General features: G+C 43.9%; 1 protein-coding gene across 1 annotated transcript; it reads left to right on the top strand.

Annotated features, from left to right (window-relative positions):
- Nucleotides 1–59: 59 nt before the first annotated feature.
- On the top strand, nt 60–17,707 carry RTN1 (reticulon 1). The gene is made up of 7 exons (XM_010081870.1): nt 60–371; nt 11,745–11,952; nt 13,097–13,235; nt 14,122–14,191; nt 14,581–14,627; nt 14,715–14,773; nt 16,914–17,707. Exons 1-7 carry the CDS (start codon nt 311–313, stop codon nt 16,954–16,956), a joined length of 627 nt encoding a protein of 208 aa, XP_010080172.1. The 5' UTR covers nt 60–310; the 3' UTR covers nt 16,957–17,707.
- The last annotated feature ends 9,543 nt before the right edge of the window (nt 17,708–27,250 follow it).

Below are 27,250 nucleotides of genomic sequence, written 5' to 3'. Positions count from 1 at the left end.
AACCATTTTGATGGCTTAGGAAGCTAAGCCGCCAAGCCGCAAGCTTTTGATTTGAAAGGGGACTGCATCCCCCTTTTGAAAGGAGCCTGCTCCCTAGGGCAACCACATCACACTGCTGATTTGCTGCAGTGGAGACCGCAGCGCGTACAATATGCCCTCCCCCCTCCGCCTGTGCTGCTTACAGCATCAGTCCGGAGCCGAGCGGGGAGACGGGAGCGACACCCGCTAACCCACCCATGCTCGGGAATGCCTGACTGGTAACGCAGTACCTCCGACGAAAGGGACCGGCAATTTCCTCAGCTTCTCCGAGATGCAAGCCAGTGCCGATTCTACCAAGATGGACTGTCTTTGGAGCAACTGGAAATGTCAGGGTATTCTATCTATTCTAGAGTTGCATGCTAGAAGGACTGCATGTCAGAGGAGGCAAAGGCAGGATCCATCCATTTTTGCATTGTTCACCTGTGGGCCTTTGCATGCTGTTTTGTCTCCCTCCCCGAGAAGCTTTTGTTTTGGGGGTAATTTAAGAAAGAAAGATTAAAAGCCCTTAATTCTTTGAATGTATTTCTCCTATCTCCAGCTGGCTCACCCTGAAAGCATCCAGGATACAGGACCTTCCTTCCCACCTTTCAGCTCATTCCCACAGCATCCACCCTTACCGTTAGCGGTATCATTTCTCATCCCTGACTTTCTCCATCGGGCTGCGGCTAGCATGATTTCATACCTTTCGGGGCTTTAGAAAAGATGGGTTTACAGGGAATTTGTGCCTGCTCGGGCTCGCGAGGGTTCCAGGCGGTTGCGTTGGGCTCCTCGGTGCATCCTGCCCACGGACACACCCATGGTGAGGGCTTAGCCTAGCGTCGACACAAAGAAAACGCAGCTTCGGTGAGAAGTGCCATAGCACCGAGGTGGCCGCAACATTGCCACCCACTTCCTACTTTGCTGTAGGATTGCTTTAAAAAGAACAAATTAATCCCTTCATTGTGCTTTCAAGCACCCTGCTGATCTGTTCGGGGGCAAAATGTTGCGGTGATGTTGTCTTGCTGCCGAGTAGGCGAGAGGAACAATAGCATCTCCCTTTTGGGTTTATTTTCAGCTTATTTTGAGTGGGTCGGTGTCTGTGCTGGGTGGGGCTGGCTACCTTCCCAGGAGCCTCGGACAGCTTTTCAGCCATTTTTAGTCGGCTTCACACTTCCCAGCCAGCATCCAGCCTTTGTTTTGATAAAAGACGGTCTCTGTGACGCTGCTCGTTGGGCAGATTAGAGGGAGAAAAGCTAGCGGCTGATCCTGCCGGGCAGGCTGCTGTCTGCTTTGGGCAGGCTTTGTTTGAATGTATTTTTTAATTTTAAGGTACATGTTTATGCTGAACAGCCAGTACATGATGTTTATGCTCACAACAGGCTCTAGCATCATCTCCTTAAAGGGTCCAGGATGCTTGCAGACAGCTTCATAAACACAGCTCAATGTAACAGAACCCAGGAAACCTTCCTGAAGTGTTTTTTGGGGAGGGAAGGGGAGGGCAGGGGGAGATCTTTCAGACAGACACTTGTCTCTAGGGAGCTTGGTATTTTTGCAATCTTAATTCAGCACCTAGTTGTATTTATGGTCTGAGGGGTTTTTTTAAGGAAGACAAGTAGCTGGAAAGTAAACAGATGCACCTGTTAAATGCCACCCTCCAGCATCTCAGGCTTTCCATACCTTAATCAAGGGCGAGGGTTTCCTATAGGGTTGCATGGTTCGTTCAGCTTGTATGGGAGAGCCACAACCCAACTTCAGGGTCTTTTCATCTGGGCTTTGCAGATAAACTTCCTTGTCAGGTGGGGTTTAGGGGTTTTGTTTATTTTGTTTCCAAAAAGGCTCGAAATTTTGCTGATCCCTATAGAAACATTATTTTGCTGAGTCAGATTTCTGAACCACCTGTGTTTAGAGGCAAACTAAATATTCACCCTCTTTCTCAGAAAAAAATAATATTTATTTATAAATTTTAAAAAAGGGAGAATAACAAAAGGCATGCTGCTATTGTTTAATTAATGATTAATAATAATAGTGGGTTTTCTCTCCTTCTGTGCTCTCCTTTTTGAAACCAAGAGGTAGATTTGCTGAAAATTAAATGACACAATATGTCCCATGCTGATTTGAAAAAAAATAAAAAAAAAACAGACCTGAAGAAATCAACACAGATAGAATAAATCACTTGCCTCACTTCCACATCATTTGCATATCTTTTTCTTTTTCTTGGGTGATGCCTTATCATTCAAGAATGATCCTGCAGAAAACATGAAATAGTCATAGAATATTATTTCTGTTAGCAAAATTCTTTGATCAGTCCCAGATAAAATAGAAGGAATTTAAAATTCAGAAGAATGAAGACTAAAGACTTGGTTCATTGATTATTTTAATATCTATTATTCATGTAGTCTCTGTCTCAACCCAGAATAGCGGTTTCATGCAAACCTGGAGTTGTATAATTTTGCCAACTTCATTATCAATGGAATTATGGTTCATCTCTGAAAACTGTGGAATATGTCTGTGAACGTAACAGATGCAGGCACAAACCTCAGTAAATACGGAGTGTATTTTTACTGAAATTATGGAAAAATAATGTTGAGGTTTTTAATAGTTTTTAATTAATAAACAAGCCTGCAACTAGCTGTATCATTGGTTTGCCCTTATAGTACTTACAATTGGTGTAAAATTGGGTGGGGATCTTGAGAAGCTGCAGGGACAGTAGGTGAAGCTTTAGTTTTGCCCCAGTAAATCTGCGTACTGTTATTTTCCTTGCAATGAAGGAACTGATGCTGCTACATACGTTTAGAAATATTGCAATGTGTTTTACCTGCAGGTGCAGCATGATTATGTCAATGGCAGACCATGATACAGCCCCTCGGGGGAGCGGGAGAGTAATTTGCCCCTGCTGGGCATATGCTTCATTCAAAATATTATCATAGGCAGCTTTGAGGAATTGCAGCCGACTTCCACACCCAAGTCATCTTTCACACTGGAAGGTGGTGCATTGGAAGTAGGCTGGGATGGAGCCATGCATAATGCATGAGTGTGCGGAGAAACGTCTCCGACTGGGCATGCTGGTTGATGTGGGTCTGCATGGAACAACATATCACCAGTGCCAGCTGCGGGATGCATCGCAGTGTGTGGCTTCCAGAGGGGAGTTGCTGGATGAGGTTGCCTCCAGGTTCAGGTGGTGGAGGAGGTCTCCATGCCTTCCTCAGGGTCTTAGCTCAGCTCAGTAGGACTCATCCCTGTGCCGTGCTGGAGGGGTTTCTCTGGACTAGGAAGGTCTTGGCACCCCAGATCAGTGGAGCTATTTGATGTCAGTACACTGGTCCCCGTGAATATTCCTTCTAATATTTCTTCTGGACGCCAGCTCTTGGGTGATTGTAGGTGACACGCTTGTTCCTGCAGCTTCAACTTCCTGCAAGACTTATTTAAAAAGAAAATCTGAAAGATCCAGAGAAAAAGGCCTGTGAACCATCCATAGAAATGATCCTAAATATTAGGTTTATATCTTACATAATTATAACTTATTACAATTATAACTTAATGTGGAAAAGCACTGCAGACTTCATCCAGTCCATTTAGCTGACGTAACCCCGCTGGGACTGGAGTGATTGACTAGCATTTTCTTGGCAGCTGTTTACAGCTTCCTTGCTTGATTGATGTATGAACTGGTTTCCAAAGGGTGCTGAGAAACTACGCCAGCTATTCATGGCAACGTTCCCCACTGTAAGGCTGATAAAGAAGTTCAATGGCAATAATATGGATGCATGCTATTAATCTATAATTTTATTGCCAGTCCTGAAGTCTGTCTAGTTGCAGCTATTATCATGAGAATATGACTTCAGCCAGTTGGTACCTTCAGTGCTTTCCTGAAAGTATTGTGGGCTGAACTTTCATCTGGGATCTGCTTGTCTTGCTCAAATAAGCTCTCCCTCTTTTCAGCAGCTAAAGATCTGCCCCAGTAGTTGGTTCTTATGTTGGACCTTGGTAAAGCTAAAATCTTGGAACCAAGTCATCATCTGATGTAACCAATTTAGCAAATAATTTCACAAATCTACACTAACTTATGAGGAAATTACTAATTTCACAGTTGATTTCCTGTGAAATCTGAATGAAATTTGCGCAGATTTTTTCCACTTTGAGATTTGCTTTCAGGTTTTTTTTGTCGCTGCAGCAGAAATTGTATCAATCCTTCCTCAAGAACACTCCTTTTGATGGCAATACGACTGCAAGATCGAGAGCTTAAAGTCAGAGGACAAATGCTCTTAGACGAGCTTCACACTGTTTGACTGACGACCATCCCAACAAACACCTTGACCTAGGTGGTATCAAAAAATCAGGGAGATTTCAGTAGCTCTGCCAAAGTGGGCTCTGCACACCTGCTGTGCCATGTCTGAACTTAATTTTTTTCTTTACTTTTAGGAATAGATGGACAATATTCATTCATTGCCAGAATAAGGAGAAAATTCCCCAAAAGTAAGATAAATTATTCCCTGAGGAGTAATGATGGGGTGATGATGGGGCAATAGCTGAAGGCAACATTGGAGGGCTGCTTTTGCTTTCCTTGGGTCTCTGGGAAGTGAGTTTTGGTGAGGCTTTTTTGATGTCAGAAGGGATACTCTCTCCACGTCAAACAACATAAGTCTGAGACATTCATTTTGAAAATCTTCAGATTTTCAAATGTTTATATAGACTTAGGAAGGGTCTGTTATTGTGGTCTAGGAGCATCTCAAGAAAATCTTCATGTTTCCGTAGCATTATGTGTGTTCACGGTCTACATTCAGGGACCCTAGTTGTTTTCCTTGGTTTCTGCTCACTTCAGGTGAGAGAAATAGCATCCTCCATAGAAACTGGCCAAGGCAGGTAGTGGTGTATGGTTTGATAAACAGGAAGTGTGTGGAGGAGGCTTTCTCCTGCCACTATGTCAAATCCTCGTCTTAAAGCATCTTTCATGTGAAAATGGTAACAACAACAACAACAATAATAACAATGATGTCAATAATAATAATGCTAAATAGTACTGCAATAGGCTTGTGTGTGGCATGGTTGTAGGGCTGATTTTTTATTGTCAATCCTCTTCTGTCTACCCAAGCCCACTCTGGTGCCTCACATGCGGCAATCAATCGATACTTTTTTGCTCACAGCCTGATCTTGCAGATGGAGTAGGATAAAACATGGAGGGCATCCTGTATCAGGACTTTCCTTTTCCCTGGCCCTATTGCTGCTCCAGGTCTCCTCTCATCAGAGTTTGGGTTCAAAGAAGGTCTGAACTTTCAAGCTGAGTCTTGGGGAAAGGTGAATGATAAAGATACAAAGCTGAACTGAGGACAGGACGTTAATGGACAAAGTGTGTACAAGAGGTAAAAGAAGTACAGAAAGACCCCTCAAGGCTGGAGATAAAGGATGAGGAGAGATACCTCATGAAACAGCCCAGATATTCTGTCTTGGCTCTGCTGTTAACCACAGCAATCTCCTGAAGTCATCAGACTGCTCATTAAATGGTGTATCCATCTGTATTTCATTTGAATCAGATCTGTTGAGGGGAGGGGAGCAGTGACCACATTGGATCCTTCACTGGCGAGAAGAGAGAGGGCCTGGTCCTGCACCCTGTGGTTGACACTGTCTTTGAGTAGGAGCAATATTTACTTCTATTAAAAGAATTACAGCTTTGTTGCATTTGTTGTCAAATATTGCTGTAAACAAGATTGCCCTTCTTAAATTATGTTTCCTGATCTTTTCACTTCCAGCAGGTCTGAGAAATGACTTAAGAACTAATTTATATTTATGAAGTCATAATATTACGCTGTATACAAAATAAAGGCTGTGTGTAGACAGGTTTTTCTCACTTCTCGTTAATACTAATATTACACTGGGAATGAAGCTGTAGAACCCATTGATTTTACCCCCTAAGGAGGCCCAATGGGACCACTGTTGTGGGGAGGGCAGCTTGATCACATCCAAGGGTGTTATTAGTATGCTGAAGAGAACATAACCTTTTATTTGATCATCAAGGCCCATGAGCCTCGTTTGAAGGCTGGGTACAAGGGGTTTGCACACACTTTTTGTCCTAAGTTCCATGTAAATGTTGCTCGATGCACATTCATTTTTCATACAGTTGTTGCAGTAGAGGAAAAACTTGTGAAGCCAGAAGGAGAGAACAGGTTTTCAGAGCAAGGGAGGGAGAAGCTGTGGAAGATGTGAATTGTCCAGTCTGTGCTTAGTTGATCTTCATTAATTTTCATCTTAAAATGCTTTCTTCAACACATGGAATGGAAAGATCCCTTTTTCTCTTACAGAAGTATTTTTCAAAAACATAACCATGCAGGCATCTGAAGGTGTGAGGACATTTTAGCTATGAGTTGGTTTGGATCCTCTATTCTCCCTCTGGGATCTCTGCACAGGAGCCTTGGGCTGCAGCCGCCCCACACCGTGGTGCTTCTGGGGACCACGGAAACTACCAGAGCCCAGTCCTCATGTTTCCGCCAGGTCCCAAGGAGAATGGATTCAGGAGCATCACTACTTTTGTCCACCTCAGCCATCTCAAGTTGTTCACCTCTTGCCTCCGGCATTGCCCTTTCCAGCCCCCAGGTCTGTCTTTCTCCCTTTTTTGAAGCCAAACATTGAGGAGAGAAGCATTTTCTGCAGAAAGCTGTGATGAGAGCTGGGGGAGCTTTCAGGCACTGCACTGAGGAGCAGTTCCTTGCTGGCACAAGCATTGCATGCTGCTGCTGGCACTCAAATTTGTGAGGTTACTTTTAGCTTGCCTCACAAATACAGGTATTTACCAGCTACTCATATTAACAAGTGGTTGTTTGTATCATAGAGTTTACCTTTGTGCATCATTAGTCTGGGGGTTGGCACCCAATGGAGATCAAGTTATACCATACAAGATAGCCGAGACACTGCTTTGGCACCCTTGAAAACATTTTCTTTCAAACAGAAGTCTACTTGAGTAACATTTTAAAAGTACTGCTGTCTGTAAAAAACATATGGGCAGGTGATGTTTCAGATAAATAGCTCATCAGACATGCTTCTCCAGAAAAATCCTTCAAAGGCTGTTGCAGTGATTTGCAGCACTGCTGTTTTAAAGATGGCTGGCAAGTCCCCCTTAACAAATACAAGTACTTTTGAGTCTGAGGCAGTTCTGGCAAAACCCAGAGTCCTTTTATACCTCCACAAATGAGCCAGAGCTCTGGTGTGTTTAAGAGTGCAAAGTGACCGAGGCTACTTCCCTCCTTCAGGAGGCTAAAGGGAGATCATGGCAAGCTACAGCTGAACAGCTTCTGCATGTTAATGGGCATGATCAGGATTTTACAGTTGGGATTTTCAAAACAGAAGGAACACAAAACTCCATGAAGCCAAGGCTGATTTCAGTGCCTGGTTTCCAAACCCTGTTTGCAAATCCTGGCTGCAAACCTCAGGTGGTCTGCAGTCGGTGTTTTGTCTGTCGGAAGCATAACTTGCTTAGCCGGGCAGATTGACCCACTGTGCAATTGCATGCACATCACACATCCACAGGCTCACGTGGCACCAGCCTCCTGCTCATGCATATTCAGTGTGTGTTGCTCAGAATCATGCCATTGTAGTTGGATCTGGGCTATACTGTGCATGCACACACACATGCACACATGCTATCTGTGACACACCCAGTGCTTGCAGGACCCTTGGACTGCACCGGGACCTTTTATTCCTTCCCTATGGGGCAACTTTTCACTAAGGATTGACCAAAGCATTTAATTATTATGTCATTAACTCATGCAATGAGGGATCTCCTGTCAGGGAACAGGCAGCTACCCTTCAGCAAAGACTTGGACCACCATCTGCATTTTGTGACGCGTTGAAGGGCAGTAAACCCATGGGGTCAGAAAGTGTTTGAAGGAGTTGTTTGATGTCTTAATCAGTTTTATATGAATATAGGATGAGATGAAACTCAAAGCAGACACATAAATGTTGTGGACAACCTCATCTGGATTAAACTGTAAAAGGGCAGATTTAGACTAGATATTAGGAAGAAATTTTTCACTGTGAGGGTGGTGAGGCAGTGGCCCAGGTTGCCCAGAGAAGCTGTGGATGCCCCATCCCTGGAGGGGTTCAAGGCCAGGCTGGATGAGGCTTTGAGCAACCTGGGCTGGTGGGAGGTGTCCCTGCCCATGGCAGGGGGGTGGAACTAGATGATCTTTAAGGTCCCTTCCAACCCAAACCATTCTATGATTCTGTGATCTGTCATTTTCACTCCCATTCAGAATTAAAAAAAGGTGTGGAGGGGGTTGATGCACCCAGTCCTAGGTTCACCTGATGGTGAAGGAGCAGATTTCTCACGGCTTTGCCCCTTGGTGTCTAGCTGCAATGCCAGACACCCATGTGACAGGTGCTTTTGCTCTGGTGTAAATGGTTATAGGAGAAAATGGCACCCTGAGGAAGCCAGGAAAAGGATCCCAGCTAGGAAATTCAGCTCCCAGTGCAGCTCTGACTGCTTTTAAGGGAGATTTGTTTATGTAAGGAAATGTAGGACAAAAATACTGTAAAACCCATTGAAGTGACTGAAGCTGCAACGGAAGGAGCAAACATGGCTCTGACACATAGCTCAGGTGTTTTCAGCAGTGTTTAAATTCCGGGGGAACCAATACAGCTTAAATCCCTGAGGCCTGTTGGCAAAAATGTACTTTCTCCAAGGAACCATGGCTGGACCCCACAAGTCTCCACTGATTTTTAGCACTGAACTGTCCTTCTCCCCCTTCCCTGTCCAAGGAGTCATGAGGTTCACCTCCCTCCTGCACTCCCTTTTGCAAGGCAGTTTTCCTAAGGGAGAGGAGGAGGAACAAATCCTGCCTAAACATCTGGACACAGCAGCAATGCCACAGCTTGCTGTCCCTGCAAAGGAGAAGAGGAGAAGGCAGATTTGATTCCTGCCCTTGAAAATCCTAACTGACCTACTGCAGGCTGTGGGTGGGGTGGTTGTGTCCCTAGGCTGGACCTGGGCACCGGGACAGCCACGTAAAAATCATTCAACTCGTATCTCCCTCCTCTGTGCTGAGATTTTCCACCTAGCAGCTGGCACACATTTTTTCCTATGCACATGGGAATATTTGCCTCAGGTCTAAAAGACACAGGAATCCTCTCTCTCAGGTCTCATTTGGCTGGTGAAAGAGGCCAGCTGCCTTTTCATCTCCTCTCTTGCACTTGCACATATCGCCAGAACTGTGTCATTTGGCTTCTGTCCATCTTACTCCGAGTTGGGGCAGGTCTTTCCTTACCTGATACTGCTTAGTAAATATCCCAGTCATTTCATGGCAGAAAGGGCAAATTTCAGGATATACAGACACCTGGTCAAGGCTGTCTTGAGTCACAGAATCATCGAATCGTTTAGGTTGGAAAAGATCTTTAAGTTCATCAAGTGCAATCATTAGAAGTGGTTCAGCATCTTCCTTGTTGAGGGAGAATACAGCCCACTTCCAGTCTGCAGGAATATGAGCAGAAGATCCTAGAGAGAGGGCTTAGTTGCTCATTTTGGTTCTCATCATCAGTTGGGATTGACTCAGGGAACTCTACTGAAGTGGGCTTCTGTGTTTTTTGGCTCAGCTCTCATTTGTTTGTCTGTCTACTGCCTGTGTCCTAGGCAGTGTTTTTCCCTGGAGTGTGGAGTTTTTCTTTCATCAGCAGATCATGTTCCACGTACAGCATCCTGAGCTATCTCAACTGTGCTCATTCCATTTAACATGAAGGTATTGTGTGATATAAAATTTAAGTATCTCAGGAAGTGAGATTTGCATAAATTTTGAATGCTGTCCTGTGACAGAGGAATTTTTAAGCACAAAAATGATGGGGCTGTGAATAATACCTCCTGTCCAAATGCTCGCTGGTGAAAGCACATCAGTTGCTGTGCTGTGCTGCAGAATTTTGCAGTGCCTTGGCTGAAAAAGAGTATCAAAAATGGTCAAAACTGCATGCTTGTGCTTTTATAAGGATGGTTTTCGAGTCGCATACTCCAGCACCTCAACACTGTAAGCAATTCGTGGAGCTCCAGCTGCCTGCAGCAAAGCAGCTGGGTCTGCTGCTAACCTCCCCAATACTGGTGAATGCTCTGACGTTGCTGTAACTGCATTTTGCAGCATTCCCTAGTCCCTGCACCTGGGTTTCTTCAGGAAGGAGATCTGGAAAGACTCTGGCCTGGTCTCTGATTTGGAAAATCAGCACCCAGGAGCCCCAAACGCTGTCCCTTGGCTCCCATGCAGCCCATGGATCTGTTCGTGTGTGCTCATGATCAGCCAGTGCTGAACAATGGCACTGAAAGTATGAGTTGTTATATTGTGTATACTGATGGAGAATATAGTAGGATGTGAACATTGCATGAAGAGGAAAGAGCTCAGTAACACAATAGCAGTTTTTACATCGAAGCCCATCACCTTGAAAAGCAACGCTAATATGTGTAATAGTAATGAGTAATACAGCTCATGCTATATAAACATGCCGTGGTGATTCACCATTTGTGGAGATTAGATGATAAGAACTACTAGGCTGGATTAATTTTGTTTCTTTTTGTATTTGTGATTTTTTTTTTGACAGATTGCAGTTTTCTTTAATTTACTCTTTGTTCAGAATGATTTGACAAGTGGCATCTATGAAATCTGTTTGGCTGGTGGTGTGTTCAAGCTGTTCATGAGGACTTGTGCAGTGTGAAATCAAAGCTGTTTTCTTCAGATTGTCACGAGCATGTTCTTTGGCTGGATGAAGAGTCCTCTCAGAAACAGGATGTTGGTGTAAAGAAATTAAATTCACCTTTGTGGAACGGATATTCAGCAATCTTTTAATAAAATTTTTCTATTATAGTGGCTATTCCTGATGGTAAGATTGTTTGCCAGAGAGGTTGGAATAAACAGTACAAACTGGGTGAAAAACACTGTCAAAATTAACTGCTTTACAAATGTAAAAATACATTCATTGAAATTTTTTTTTGCACTTGCTTTGTTCTAACACCTCCCATGGATCCAGACAAGGAAAGTTATCTGATAAGCAGAAAGGTTTTTTTTTTTAATATTTTGGAGATGGTTGGGTTTGCAGTAGCAAAAAGGGATTTTAAGGTCCCATCTGAAAAGTGGTTTCCTACCCATGTGACTATTAAGCAGTGGTAAAACCAGGAGTCCTTTGCTGTCTCAAAATTTGGGAAATAACAAAATGAATGGGAGAGTGGTTTATTGTGGCTAATCCCAAACTTTCTAATTCGTTTATCAGAACCCAAAACTTGAAAATGTTTTAATCAAACATTTGGCATTTGGATTTGCAAAAAAACCCCCAAAAACCAAAAAAAACCCCAAACAAACAAAAACCCAAACCAAACCAAAACAAAATCCAGTTTCCAGAGCAGCTAAATACAAGTTAGGGTAAAAAATTCCATACAGCCCTACCAACAACACACACCCCAGTTTTCATTTGCCTTGCTGCTGCAAGAGACCCACCATGTTGCAGCTGGAGATATTCATCCATCTTATTTAACCCAGACACAGAGACATGAAATACCAGCATTTCAAGTAGGTCATTGGTTGTAATTTCCTCAGTGCATCGCTGAAGTCACTTCACTGCTTCTGTTGAGGAGTTCCTGTTGATGCTCCTGCTCACAGGAGCATCCCTCCTCCCTTTACCCTCCTGCAAGGACTCTGAGCATCGCCGTGGCCATGGTGCCCATCCTTGATGCCCTTCCAGCTCCTGCCTTTAACATGTTGGTCTTCTCTCCCCAGCTATCGACCTGTTGTACTGGCGTGACATCAAGCAGACGGGGATTGTGTTCGGCAGCCTCCTGTTGCTGCTCTTCTCCCTGACCCAGTTCAGCGTCGTCAGTGTCGTGGCTTACCTGGCCCTCGCTGGCCTCTCGGCCACCATTAGCTTCAGAATCTACAAATCGGTCCTACAGGCTGTGCAGAAGACAGACGAGGGCCACCCCTTCAAGTGAGTGTTTTGCAGTCATGGCCAGGGGCCGTTTATCTTGCAAAGGATCCATTCCCAGTGGCAATTCACATTTCTTTAGCTGCCGCTTTTATACTAGATAAAAGTCTTTTCTTGCTCATAGCAGGGGAAATAATTTTTTTCTGGTTTTCGGTGTCTCAAGAGCTGCAAGGCTGTATTGGCTCAGATCCTGGGGGACAAAAAAAACCAACACAAAAGCCATCATGCTCTGAGACATGGGAATTTTTTTTCCTGACATGCAAAAGATCCAGAAAACTTTTACCAAACAGAGAAAAAAAGAGTTTCATTAGAACTAGTAATAATACATTATCTCTGCAAGCAGGAAGACTGTTGTTTCTGGGCACACTCTTTTTGGCACAGAGGGAAACTATTTATATCTTTTCTCCGTCACTGCTTGGCTGTGATGTGGCAGTTCATTACCGTAGGTGACAGTGCTGGTGCCAGTGCTGGTGCCCATCCCACTCTCCACAGGATCCGGGTGGTTTGCTCCAGGAGAGCAGCAATACTTTCTCCTCTGCCCTGACAACAAGTTGGTAAACCAGGTCATGGAACCAGTCTGGTTTGCAAAAACACACTGAAAAAAGGTCTTGCTGGGGTGCTGCTCCTACTGTTTCACTTGGGTTGGTTCTGAGATGTGACTCACATGGGCATGGCTTGGAGGTGCAGGGTGGGTGGAGGGATGGAGGAGAGGAAAGGGGACATTGCTGCCGAAGGTGACATGTGGCCAGCTTTTGTTCATGGAGAGGCTGCCAGCTGGAGGAGATGTCCCCTTCTGCAGCAGGAGTGTTGCACAGAAGTTTGTGGGGAACCACCCGCCCCCAGCTAGGAATTGCACCCTCCTTCAGGTGAAGCAAAGAGGGAGATCCCATCAAGACCAGACTGTGTGTGGGGAGAGGGCAAGGCTGGGGGCAGACAGCCCCAGCGCAGCCTGCAAGTGTCCAGGGACATGGGTCACGCCAGGCGAAGACAACGTGTGTTGGTGGCTCTGTGCCTGCAGGAAGAGGGACAGGTTGCTCCAGTGCAAAGAAATGAGGTCTGGGGAGGAGGGAGTGATGGGGTAGACAGGCACGAGCATGAACAGCAGGTGAATCTGCTGGGTTTGTAACTGGACTTGTGTTTCTGGCAGAGCCTACTTGGAGATGGAAATGAATCTTTCACAGGACCAGATTCAGAAATACACAGACTGCCTCCAGCTATACGTCAACAGCACAGTCAAAGAGCTGAGGAGACTCTTTCTCGTTCAGGACCTTGTGGATTCTTTAAAAGTAGGATTGCTTTAAATATTTTTAACCCATCTCTAGAGGATCAATCTACATTTCAAAGCGCTGCTTCCCATGTTGACAGTGTCATCATAAAACCTAGTTTTGTGTAGCTCCAAATATAAAAGTAGCTCTCCTTTTTGATTTCCCAACTGCTTACTTCCAGCAGTTTAGAGGCTTGTCTATCTGCATTTGAATTTATTGTTCTGTAATACAGGAGTTATAGAAGTTGCAGGCCTAGCTTAGCTCCACTGCAGTTCTAGAAGCATTTCAGCATTATGCTTTCTATGACTTTGCCACAAAATGGTGCGGTCCCGTCTGATGCCTCTGTTAATTGGGATTTCCTGTAATGGTGGCATTTCCTGTTACAAAGGTCTTCTTTTCCTCTCTGCTGAGATAATTATTTATTTTCAGCCTTACAGTCAAGTAGGTGTTCTTCAGAGCAAAGGGAAGATTGTTAAGAGAGCAGACATGAGTTAGGCTCCTAATTACTAAAGATTTTTAGAAAAATGTACCCATCTCCCAGCCTCAAGAGTTTTCAGTCACTTTCATTATCACTGCAGGGCTGTGATTAGCCTGTAGAATGACCCCTGCCATCATCAAAATTGGATGCAGAGATCTGCCTATGCCGTGCTCAATGCAGAGTCCTAAATGTATTCAATTAAGCCCTAAATATGCATGAAAGCTCAGCTAAGAGGGTGAGAAGCAGTGAACAGCAGAACAGATAATGGGGTTTATACACCCAGAAAAAGTACCTAACTCCTAATATGCATTACTTAACAAGTCCCCTTACACATAAAAAAAGGCTAATGTGCTTTTATATTAGCTAGTTAAGTGAACTAATTCCTTATTCTGACACTGGAGGTGATGTAATGATCTGTCTTTAATTTAGTTTGCAGTACTAATGTGGCTGCTGACTTACGTGGGAGCCCTCTTCAATGGCTTGACTCTTCTGATAATGGGTAAAAATCAACATTTCTTTTAAAATCTATTTTTAACTTTAACTCCCTCGTGATCTGTGCTTAGACAAAACAGCCTGTCCTCATTGTGCCTAATCCACAGTTAAACTATCAACTTTTATTTCCCTTTCCAGTAAATATTCGTTATTCTCACTGCATTGTCCCTCCTGCTAGAACTAATTCGTGTTTTATGGTTTTGCAGCCACTAGTCCCAGAGCAATGGGAAATCTCATATTTGGGAGGTTTGATCAAAGTTCATTTTTAATGCAAAGATCCCTGGTGGATCAGCTGACCCAGCGGCATGATACGTGTTTGTTGCTGTGTGAAGTAGGTCTCTTCTCTGGAGGGATTTGATGGGCAGGAATATAACAGTGTGCTCTTTTTCTCCTCAGCTGTGGTGTCTATGTTTACTCTCCCCGTTGTATATGACAAGTACCAGGTAAGTCTGTCTGCACGCTGTAGTTCAGGTTTCTGCGTGGTTCTGCCTCGATGCTTGATTGACTTGGTCTCGTTTTGTTCTTTGCAGGCACAGATCGATCAATACCTGGGGCTGGTGCGGACCCACATAAACACTGTTGTGGCAAAGTGAGTTCAGCAGCAGACTTCACCAGAAGTTGCAGTGCACTGGGGGTGGCTAAGAGCTGGGTGGTCCTGGGGATGATGTGTCCTGTGAATGATGTCCTCCCCAGCTCTTGGCACGCAGGAGCCTGTGGGAAGGTGGACCCCTGGAGGGACACAGTCCTTGTCATCTGAGTGTAGACTGGGGCAGAGCTGTGACCCTGCATCCTTCTCTCTCCTCTCCTGTGTTTTGGGGAGCTGTGGACAGAGCAGCCCAACCAGCGACTGATGTCCAGACTTTTACCTGGAGAAGACAGACAGAAGGAATGTGTTAATTCCCTTCCCCACTGATTGCCCCAAAACTGGGTTTTTGCATTCAGGGACTCTGTCCTTTAGAGTTAATAATACCGTTAATGAACAGAGTAGGAATTAGAACACCACCCTGTTACAGAAAGAAAATAGCTGGAAGCACCATAGGATCATAGAATGGTTTGGGTTGGAAGGGACCTTAAAGCCCATCCAGTGCCACCCCCTGCCATGGGCAGGGACACCTCCCACCAGCCCAGGTTGCTCAAAGCCTCATCCAGCCTGGCCTTGAACCCCTCCAGGGATGGGGCATCCACAGCTTCTCTGGGCAACCTGGGCCACTGCCTCACCACCCTCACAGTAAATAATTTCTTCCTAATATCTAATCTAAATCTATTCTCTTTCAGTTTAAAGCCATTACCCCTCATCCTATCACTACATGCCCTTATAAAAAGTCCCTCTCCATCTCTCCTGTAGCCCACTTTAAGGGCCTCCCTGGAGCCTTCTTTTCTCCGTGCTAAACAACCCCAACTCTCTCAGCCTGTCCTTGTACAGCAGGTTCTTGAGCCCTCTGACCATCTTCCTGGCCCTTCTCTGAACTTGGTCCAACAGGTCCATGCCCTATGTTTGTGGCCCCAGAGCTGGATGCAACACTCCAGGTGGAGTCTCAGGAGAGCGAAGCAGAGGGGGAGAATCCCCTCCCTCGACCTGCTGGTCACGCTTCTTGTGATGCAGTCCAGGACACTATTGGCTTTCTAGGCTGCAAGCGCACATTGCTGGCTTCTCGAGTGGCACATTGCCATGATCTTGAGTGTTTCAAACCACCATGGAACGGATGGAAGACCTGTATGAAATTTTTGATGCAGTCTGCTCTAGTCCCTAATGCATTGGCTTTATCAAAAGGTTTTCTGGCATCCCCAAGGGCACAATGAGGGTCTAAGTATAGTTCTTGACACTCAAGAATTAATGAAGCAGAATGGCTGGAGTAGAAGGTACATCCCTATGTCTCAGCAGTTTGCATCCATGGCTTTTGCAAAGGCTGGCTGAATAACAGGTATCCAATGGAAGGTTACAAAATGGTGAGGCACAGGGAGAAAGTGACCCACAGGGAGATGCTGAGGAAACTGGGCTTGTTTAGCCTGGCAAGGAGGGAGCTGAGGAGTGATTTCATAGCAGCCTACAAGTACTTGATAGGAAGTTACAAAATTATTGAGCCAAACTCTTCTCAGGTGCATATAACAAGGAACAACAACATAAATCCAGCTTAGGATGTTGATGTTGGACATTAGGAGAAACATTTTCACTAGGAGATTAGGACAGCACTGGAGCAGGCTACATGAGAAGGTGCCAGAACATCCTTCCTTGGAGGTTTTCAAGATGCAGCAAGACAAAGCTGTGGCTGACCTGATTTAGCATTTGGGATTGTCCTGCCTCACGTAGGAAGATGATTTAAAGACTTCCAGAGGTCCTTTCCAGACAATATTTCTGTGATTCTGCAAAACCCTTAGCCTTGGGCAGGACTGAGGGTCTGTACTGAAACATTCTTTGTTTAAACTTCATTCCTGGCTTCCAACAGACAATAGACCATGGCAGAATAACGAAGCGGGGAGAACATCACTGAACTTATGCCGTGGTTACATGAACCACCAAAACCTGGGCCGTTTACAACTAGGGGCCTGTAAGAACACACAGAGGGGCATCACCCCTTCTTCTTACGGACTCTGGTCCACCAGTCGCCACAACACACCAAACACAAGCTAAAGAGATTGTCCCTGGCTAAGACTCTTAAGTGAGTATCCACTGGAATGGAATAGCTGCCTGACCATATAATCCTCCTTTTTTTTTTCTTCTTTATTTCTAGGATTCAAGCTAAAATCCCAGGTGCTAAGAGAAAGGCAGAGTAAAGCAGACATCAGAAATTCGTCAACTACAGCAGTGAACAGGGGAATCTGGAGTGAAACAGCTCTGTTCTTACACTTTACTGCAAATTTATTGTTTTTTTTTTCTCGACACCATAATCTTAGAAACATAAAACTTGGAAGCAGTGCTTTTCCCCTGCTGCTTCTGCACTTAGAATATTTGCAATCACTTGTGTCAAGCACTAAAGTATAGTAAAGAGAAAAGTGTACTAGATGTGGTTTTTTGTGTTGCTTATAAAGTGCATGATGGTGAGAGCCTAAATAATATTGACCTTTTTTTATTTTATTTTTTTAGTGTTTTTCCTTCTTCTATTGGCATTGCTTCTATAACTTCTAATGTCACATGTGGCTAGGGGCTTTCCTGCTTAGCGCACTGATGCAATAGTTAAAATTGCTTCTACGTCACTGGGTTGCTGGTTGGATTCATCTTTATTAACTATATAGAATTGTAGACTGATGTTTTAGTGTTTTCCAGCACAAATAAAATAAACAGTAATCGGTACTTATGGTAATCAGTTTTGTATAACTCAAAAAAATGAGAACAAAACCCAGTACTTTTGTCGCAAGGGATTGACAGGCTGATTTACATGTATGGCAACTGGAAAGTTCCAGCATGTTAAATTTATTACAATTTGTATTACATTCTCTGTAGTTCCTAATGGACTTAATTATGGACTCTGAATATTTGCACTTATGTACTTGATACCGAATGCAGAAATAAATGTTACTAAATGTAGGAGTTCTCCTTTGTGTTGCCACTGGAATTACCAATTTGCAAACTGGACACATAACATGCAAAGAAGCATTTTCTCTCTCTCTCTGGCTCACCTGTTGTGATCCACACACACTTTGCCCTTACAAAATGGTGCAGGCCAAGAAGATCGCCTTCTCTATCTGTTTCACGTCTGGATGAGTAAAGAACAGAAATAAAGATCTTAGCACATAGTTTGGGGTATTTTTTTATCGGTGTTGTTAGAAAATAACAGGAACATGAATAATTGTGTCTTCCTCCGTTTTCACATTGTGCAAATTGTAAGCAACACACTTCAGGAGGGGTCAGCACCACACAGGAATTTTTAGTTTCCTTATTGTCATGGTATTTGCTTACCCAAAGCTGTTCTTTGAAATGTGGTGTAAACTGTGGGATCCATACTGAACCTAGAGGCTAGGAACTGGAATAACCATTTACTCTTGTTCAAAGGTGAAGGTTTTTAAACATTGGCAATTGGTGTTGGAAAACCATCAGGCAGGAGAAACAGCTGTTGAACATTATCTAAAGTGCTTCAAACTAAACAATTGGTTAAGTGCTGAATGATTTGCCCATTTGTGGAACATACTTCTTTTTTTCTATAAAAATGTGAATATCAAAACATTTTCAGCCAAATTGCAGATTTTCTTTTTTCCTATCACAAATGATTTTGTGCAGAACTTATTTTTTCCACAAAGAAATAGATCCTTAAAAACTTATCTCAACTTCTTGGATTGAAGTAATTCCTTAGAGTAATTTAATTTAGCTGCATCTCAGTTTCACATGGACATGGTGACATCTGTCCTAAGTCAGGCTGTAGTTCTGTTTGACTGTGTATAAACGTACAACCCAAATGCACAAGGGGTTGGTAGAAACGTTGGTGTGACTGTGGGCTAGTTAATTCTTGAGAGGAGTCTCAAATACCTTTTTTTTTTATTATTTAAGGTTTGTACTTAAATATTCTGCTTTGCTCTTATTTAAAAATACTAGACTGTCTTTTAAATGTCACCTGCAGGTAGATAGAAACTTTGTTTCTTTTCCAGTGAAAAACTGCATGCCTCAATGTGACATCTGTTGCTTTTGATCAAATGGAATGTGGGTTTTTTTAGCATGTGTAGTTTGAAGCCAGGAATTAAAATTCAACACCTACCCCCAGCATTAATCGCCTCTTAAACTTCCCTACCAGTGCACTGAAGTGGCCAGTATATCCCCTGGGTCTCTAAGGAAGCCTGTGTGAATGTCTGCGAGGATGAAGATTGACTTTCAGAACTTTCATTACTTACAAGATGAGTACATGGGTCCAACAGGTGCATTTTGAAAATGAGCACTTTTAATGTCACATCCCACTGGTCCCATAAAGGTGTTCTTCCTGAGCACTGCCAATGCAGTTATATCCAAGACCAGCCTTTTGCAACGCCAAACCCTAAGGAGGATTTAAATGTTACCTCTCCTGTATACTTGGAAATCAAACAAAATAAAACCTTCTGGCAGAGTCCAAATATTCTGAAGAGCCCAAATCAATAGAGACCAAGACTTGTCTCCTCCAGCATCACCCCCTCTCAACACCCACAGCCCACCCCTCCAGCCCACCATCACCCTAACTGTACCCCTGCACACCCACCTCTCCCAGCCATACCCTTCTATCTTTTCTCAGTTCCCACCTCTCCAACCCAGCTCCCAAACCTCCTTGCAGCCCCCCTGACTTTTCATCTGTTTGGCAGTAACAGCCTGCAAGCAGGCAGCTGCTGAGCAGCTGGGATGGGTTAATGCTGTGGGTGGAACCAATTGGGAAGGTCATGCTGGGATGCACCAGGAGCAGAGGACTTGAGCCAGGGCTGGGATTGCTTGTGCTGCCAATGGCCACTATCACCTTGGTGGGATCACAGTAGCATTTCCCACAATACCTTTGAACATGGAAGCTTGTAAAAAGCCATTATGCCTGAAGCTCCTGTAAGCCTTGTTTGCAAACCTCTGCTAACTCCTGGTCCTGCTGTACAGCTTGCAATGACAGAGCTCCTGTGTGTATAGGGAGTGAAAGCTTGGAATGCCTTTAGTGTTCTCTGGTAAGTCCTAATCCTAGAGCAACACTATGAGGAGGTGTTATACCTCCATCTTTTTTGATTTTCAAATAAGTGAGGAAAAAACAAAACAACACTGAGGTCTATTTCTTAAAATATTTTAGTGTGATTACAGTAGATGGCTGGTGACACCAGGATGACACGTGTTTATGGGCTGTGCTGTGCTGGGGGACACAGGTCGTAAAGCCTTTTTGTTTCTGATCTTCATTTGCATTCAAAGAGCAGCTATAGACAAGCTTGAATAGCAGAAGTGGCAAACTTGTGAGGGTTTCTAGGTGGGTGAAACCTGGGAAGTAGCTCACCCTGCCTGGGTGAAATGCAGGGGAGAGGAGGGCATGAAAGCATTCTTTTCAAAATGTTTCCTGCCAGAGGAACCGGGACATCACTAGTGCTTCAGGAGTCAGGTTGTCCCCCTAGTTCAAAGGCTGCTTTAAGAAGATATGCAAATGAATGGATGTTTTGAAGACCCATCAAACTAAGCGAGGTTGTTCAGGTTGCTGGAGTTAGGTATGTGCCAAAAACCTTTTCTGAGCAGCATCTCTCATCCTCTGTCTCTGGGTAGTTTGAGAGGCTGATAAATCGCTTTCTGGAGAGGAAGCTGAGAGGTTTCTAAGGTGGATGATGTCTCAGCTGGGTGACTTGTTTAGACACAAGGACAGGTCTGGACCAGGCCTTTCCATGGCTGGGAACTGTCTGGCTGATGTGAAGAAGACAGCTGTGTTTTGATGTGCTCAGCATGGTGCTGCCTTTCAGGGAAGAGAACAGGTCTACCTGCTGAGTGTGCCTTGGAAAGCCAGCCCAAATGGCTGTGCTAATTGGAACTGAAACCTGTTTAACTCTGGCTTGGGGATACGGAATCAGGAGTGGTGTGCTGGTGGGAGAAAAGTTTTGTTGGAACATCTACACCTACAACTGTGCCTTTTTTAGGCTCTATGACTTTAAAACATCTTCTCAATGGTTTCACCTGTACTTTCCAGAAACTTTATAAGCCTGCTTCTAAACAGCTGCCTGTTTAGGAGAGGTTCGATAGTTTTTGCAGAGCTCTGTCAGTGCTTTATGTCACTTGAATATCTGTCTATGTACCTTGAAATGGACACTCCATTGGTGGTTTGATGTGAAATGTGAACACTGTCTAACATCGTTGGTTTTCATTCCCTGCTTCTTGCTGCCTCAGCAGTATTCCACTCTTCTAGCTTATGGATTTGACTCTGGGCTGTTACTGATCTCCTTTATGCTTCCTCTGCTCTTTAATATTAATCTAGCAAGAGTAGGATCATGAAACACATCAGTGTCAAGAAAGCCCTGGAATTGTGAGGAGATAAGAACGATATAATGTTCTGTGAGCAGTTAATCCAGTTAAAGACAGTCTATCTTCTTCCCCACAGCTTCTGCTATCTCCCCGTGCGCTTTCAGATGGCAGCTGGCTCCCATCCCTGTCCTGGTAGGTTACAACTCAGTCAACTGTAAGCTTATCAGCCTTTCATTCTCCATCTGGGCCCAGGGAAATATGTGGCAAGCCCATGTGTTTGCCCAGTGCAGCTCTGCAAACACCAAATGTGATATATTTCTTCCTGGCTCTTCTTAATAGATTATTTTCTCAAGCACAGAATTAAAAGATGCTCCATCAGTGAACTTGCACACAAGCTTCCTGGGATGCTGGGGATCAGAGGAGTGAGGCTGCTGGCATGAAGGAGCCTGGTAAGACCTGCTGGCACATGCAGGCACTGCGGGACATATGGTATTTGGATAAGGGTGAGACGTGTCCACTGATAAAAGTGTCAATAGCTGCAGTGCCTGAAAAAGGGAAGGAGGAATGGCTTCTCTTTATTTCTGCCAGGCTTTCTTGCTGCTCAGCAACTTTACAGGAGAGAGTGGCAAAAACCCACTCTCTGCCACGGGAGGGGGAAGATGCTGAGAGTGAACGATCCTTCTCCACAGGAGGTGACTGTAAGTACATACGTGAGCTTGAGCTGCTTCTGTCTCCTATCTGAATTGTTCATTTTCTTGTCTTTGGTGAATGGTCAGCTCACCGTTTGTTGGTGCTCTCCTCCGGTCAGCATCTAATCTGAGTAATTGCGGGCTAGCAAGTCAGATACCTTTGACTTGCCACTTCTACAACTCTGCTGTCTTCTTTGTGTGGGTCATTGGGGGCGGATGAGAACCAGAAAGGGCACCTGAGCCCCCCGAACCTGCTGCAAGCCCAGCTATCCACCACCTCCCTAGCTGCCCCAGAAGGAGTGCTAAATCTACAGAGTTATGATCTGGGGGGCATCATTGTGTGCATGCAAGGTGAGGTAACGGGCAGAGAAGTACACGGTGAGACTGTTCTGTCTGGCACTCTGCAAGCCCCCGTTGACTGGGATGTGCCCCTCTCTGCGCTGCCTGTGTTCCCATCTGCCCGTCCACTCCTGCTCTGCCTCAGCCAAAATGCTGGGAGATGCTAAAGGGACCGGGATTGGAATAAGAGAACAGAATAGAACTTCAGAAGGAGTCTATCTAAGAAAAATAGAAGACAAAGTAGCCCTGTGCTGACATGCTTTCATTGCTTTTCCCTCCTGTCTGCCCCTTAACTAGCAAGTTATTTCTCACATTCACTGAATATCAGAGTGGTTCAGCCTCAAGGCTGCAGTCTGTGCCTCCTCAGGGCTTTTTTTGTTTAAGTTTAAAAAAGTAATTCAGTCCAGTGAAGCTAATTGTCATTCACAGCAAGGCCCTTCTGCATTTATTTCCCTTTATGAAGGAGCTGTAAAGAGGATATTAGTTACATTTTCACTTTTTTCTTACAACCCTCTAATTTAGCTAAAGTGATATAAAGTAGCCCAGACCAGTCCAAAAATGTCTATGTGACAAAAAATGGATGTAACATCCAGACAGATCTCCAGAGCAGATGTCTTTACACAAAATATTCCCCATTTGCCAAGTCAGACATGAGGCATCATTTCATTTCTCCTAATTCCACAGATGCTTGCTTGAAGAAACAACCGTCCACACAGTTATTAGCCTGCTACACTGGGTGAAAAAATATCACCTCTGGCACAGGCTAAACATAATTACAGAACCCTTACCAGCACATCAGCTGAACCTGTCAGTTATCAGCAAATTTGCAGCATTAATTAGCAAGAGGTGGGGCTGTAACCTTCTTAGAAGAACTAATTTGAGGAAGCACTTCTTGTATTCCTTCTAGTCTGAAATTTTTGAAGTCCTGGAAACCTTCCTCACCTATCTCTCCCTTCAAAAACTAGACAATTTACAACTTCTTCAGCTGAAATATAGAGATGTGACGAACTACAGAGAGCAAAACTATCAATAAGGATGCCCCAAGTTTTCACGTCAGCTTATAAAAACTTAGAGTATAAAATTCTGATACTACTAGTGTGACTTTTGAACACCGAATTTTCAGAAATAAATTTTAACATTGGGATATAACCAAGAATCTCTCTTCTTCTCAAGTGTTTTATCTCGCCCACTTTCCTAGCAGCAATCACAAGTCTATGACTCACACACTATACCAATAGTGCAAATTAAAAGAAAACATCGTTCCTACTGCCATTTAGCCAGAGGTACTCCTACAGCTCTCCAGTCACAAGAGATGTGAGGAAGTCTGCCTTCTAGAGTGAAATGCTCTGGTTCCTGCTATGCAGGATGAACAATGGTATCATAACTTCACTTTTGCAAAAAAAATTGGACAGAGAAGCTGCTCTAGAGTCCTATACCTGGAGTCTCTGATATGGTGCCATGGGGGAAATTATATGAGTGAAGCAGGTAAAACTTAAATTAATAGAAGATTTTAAGGAGATCATCAGGAGCAGATGGTAATTGGTAGCATTAAAAGGAGAGGTCAGTGCTAAAGTTTCCTGAATATCAGCCATATTTGAACATTTCATACATAAAATAAACAAAATAACCCAGATGCAGAGGATGCTAACAAGCTTTGCTAAAGATACAAAATGGTGAAGTATTGGGAGGAGACCATTGGGATGCTGCATGGAAGGAACTGGATAATCTTGAAGCCCCAGAGCAATAAAAATCTGGTGACATTTTGCATCACAAAGGCAAAGTTATGTCCTGGATTGATAACATAAAACTATCTTGTTGGGTAGAATGTTGCCAGTTAGAAACAAATATTGATGAGAAAACCCTGGTGAAACAGTATGAAAGTGTCCAGTGGGGCAGAGAAGTCCTCATAAGGGTATCCAAGGGAATGTAGGGGCCACAGGAATGGAGGCCAGAAGAGTTCGGCTTCGTTAATCTAGCAAAATGAAGGCTGGGAAGGGGGGATATTGTTGCTCTTTACACGTACACTGGGGGTAGACTCCAGGAAGGTTGAAAGCTGTGTAAGCTGGTGCTTAATTAAGCTGCTTAATGATGGCACAGGAAGAAAATTACATTCCATGGTTTTGGTTTGAAAATTAAAATTTATTATTGGTCAGGGAAATTAACACTATCTCCCAAATAAGAGTTAGACACAAGCACTGGGAATCTAAGAGTCATTCGAGGTAGGGAATAGATTACATACAATGCTGATTGCCTTGTTGATAAAATAGGCGGATGACAGTTCCCCATGTGGCTCTTTCTTGTGCTGAAAGTGAGTTTACAAGAGATGATTGAAGGGAATAGCACATATTTCCCAACCCCCAGCAATTATTGCACGAGTGCATTAGCCATTAGAGAGTCTCTGTGTTTATTTATCAGGAAGAGAACATCACAGATGCTCGTCTAATATGGACAAGTAGATCAACTGAAGTCAGAGCAGAGTAAATAGAGAGGAAAAATAAATCTACTGGAATTCCTTTCTTAGTTTTTACTCTAATAAACTTGTCAGGAAGCAGGTGATTTGTGAGATGTAAATTTTCATTCACTTTGAACATGTATTAGCTTTATCCATGTTCAAATTATGAGTCAGAGGAAAGAGGGAGCAGATCCTCCTAGACAGCATTACCCCTGCTTGCTGAGACCTAGTATCCTGGTGGCTCTTGTAAGCCGGTGCTCCATTGCCCAGCTACTCCCACCGTAAGGTTGGGCAGGGATTTGGCTTTCCCTGCTTGGTGATGAATGCAGTAGCTAAATTTACTTTTTGCTACAGGGCAGCAATAAATTCCTAGAAGTCTGAAGCTAGAAATCAAAGTATTTCTTAGCTTAACTGACCTGCTGCAATTGTAAAACCATCCCACTTTATGACCCATCCTTTCCTCATGTGTGTATTTTATGTGTCTGTATCATATTTACCACCTTCATCGTTGACAGGAGTTTGAAAGCAACATCTGCAGGTAAGGTCTATTGGACTTGCACAGGCACCGTGACAGCAATTGAAAAGGCACATTTCTAGGAGAGGAGATAGCCCCATGGAGGACTTTTCATGTAAGAGCCACTAGGAAATTGCTGTTAAGTGTTAAAGAGCTTGAAGTTCTTTGCAACTCTGCAGCAGTGTTTTAAGTTCTAGTGAAGCCCTGTCTTGAAATGACTACTGGAAAAAAAAAGTTACTATTTCCCATCAGAAGTCCTGATTTTGAGGCTGTTTTTGCAGAATATATGGTTATACTTCATAAGGAAACAGGGAAATTACTATTATATTCCCATTAAAATCTGTAATTCCACTGATACATTTTTTACAAAACCATCAGTACCATCACAACAGCGGTACCATAATTTTTTAAAAACCCAGGAAGAACAGGTAAATTTTCTACCTAGAAATAATTTATTGAGAAGGAAAAACCCTATAGTTTTTCCTTAAGTATAATTTCCAGGTGAGGGGCTAAATTCATGAAGGAACTGAGAACTTGCCCCTAGTGCTTCAGGATTATAGAAATCAATTTGTTTACCTGGCCCAGAGGTGCCTGAATTTTGTTCAGGTACAAAAGTGCCTGTGCTCTGCGACCACTGAGTTCATTGAAGCCTGACTCCTGCTTAAGACTTAAAAAGATCTTTAGAAAAAGAGGGTCCTTCCCCTCTTCCTAGCAAAGCTTTATCTTGTAGTTATCAATTTGGCTGTCATGCAATGAACAGATGACTTTTTTTTTTTTTTTTAAAGCCAGGTAGGATAGGTCTTCTGTTAGTCCAGGGATTATTATGTCCACCCAGATAATGGTATTCTGACTGCAGTGAAATGAAGACATGGATCCGTCTATTTTGGGTGTTAACTGGAGATACTTTTTGTATGGAAACTGCAGAAGAATATTACTACAGTCTGCATGATAGTGGACACTGATTGCCCCCATCTCCTGCAAACACCAAGAGGAGACGAGGAGGCTTGTCTCACTTGGGATCATGTCCTGTGCGTGTACCCAACGTGAAGGATTAACAGCAGATGATTTAACACATGGCTGTTCTTGGCACAGTTCAATTTCCAAAGCAATTTCTCGGAGGGCTGGAGGTGAAGGATGGCACCACCTTTGCTGACTGTCCCTTGTGGAGCCATAAATCGATACTGATTGTGAACGAAGAAGATCTCAAGTAATTGCTTGGCAAGGTGGCAGCAGCCATAAATATGTAGGAAGGAAAGGGGCCATCTCCTAACAAGCTGGTGAGCTCCAGAGGAAAGTTGTACTGCTTTCTATTAGATTTTTTTTTTTAGAGAATTAAAAAGAGGTGATATTGTGCTGATCATTATTTGTCTCTATGAGCCCAGTTCACACAGCAATAATCAGAACTGCCACCCAAAACTGCCCCATACAATTGCTATTTTATCTTTAATTTTGAACAGAGGATATTTGTTCTTAGAGCCCCTGGTTTTACAGTGATAACCGTAAAACACAGATGACTGCAGTTAAAAGATCCATGGGAAAGCTTCAAAATGCAACTCAGCTGCAGCCTGCAGGCTTGGAAAAGCATACAAGGAATCTAAACTTTATTATTAATATTTTTAAATCTTGCATGTTTTGGAAGGTTGGGATGCCAGCATAGTGTCCAAGGCCAGAAATCACCAAGTTTAACCACTAGGACCTAAAAGTACTGTATGCACCATGTTTTGTGAGAAGGCCATTTAATAAGTGGACTTTTCAAGGTTTATTGTAATATTTTAACCTCATCTTGATGTGATTCATTGTCTGTGACAGAGAAAGGCCTTGAACCAGCAGCGCAGAGGTTGCACCAATGAAGAAAATTTATGTTCCATCATCTGCTTCCCAGAAATGACTTCTCCAGGGAACAACAGCCTGGCCCTTGTCCCCATGGATGTGAGGTGGGAAGGCGGTGAGGTCTTCTCCTGCCCAGGACCTTCCTGTTGGCACCTCTGGGAGGCTGCCATGGGATGGGGGCTACATACACCCCGTAACCCTGGAAGGTCTGTTGGGGGGACCAGCCTGAGCCCCCAGGGTCTGTGCCTCTGCCCCAGGGTGAGGGGATGGAATGCTGCCCTGACCCCTCAGAGCCTGGCTGCCTGGCAACAGCGAGGCCTGTCCCAGCTGCCGTGCTGAGGCCTGTCCCAGCTGCCATGCTGAGGCCTGTCCCAGCCGCC

This window comes from Pterocles gutturalis, unplaced genomic scaffold (assembly GCF_000699245.1).
Source record: "Pterocles gutturalis isolate BGI_N339 unplaced genomic scaffold, ASM69924v1 scaffold2994, whole genome shotgun sequence".
NCBI classification, from domain to species: Eukaryota; Metazoa; Chordata; class Aves; order Pterocliformes; family Pteroclidae; genus Pterocles; species Pterocles gutturalis.
The sequence above is the reverse complement of the archived record's forward strand: the minus strand, read 5'-3'. Positions and strand labels throughout refer to the sequence as shown.

Coding starts and splice junctions, on each gene's coding strand:
- RTN1 (XM_010081870.1), top strand. CDS start 311: ATGCAAGCCAGTGCCGATTCTACCAAGATGGACTGTCTTTGGAGCAAC. Junction 11,953..13,096: donor GACGAGGGCCACCCCTTCAA/GTGAGTGTTTTG, acceptor TGTTTCTGGCAG/AGCCTACTTGGAGATGGAAA. Junction 14,628..14,714: donor TTGTATATGACAAGTACCAG/GTAAGTCTGTCT, acceptor TGTTCTTTGCAG/GCACAGATCGATCAATACCT.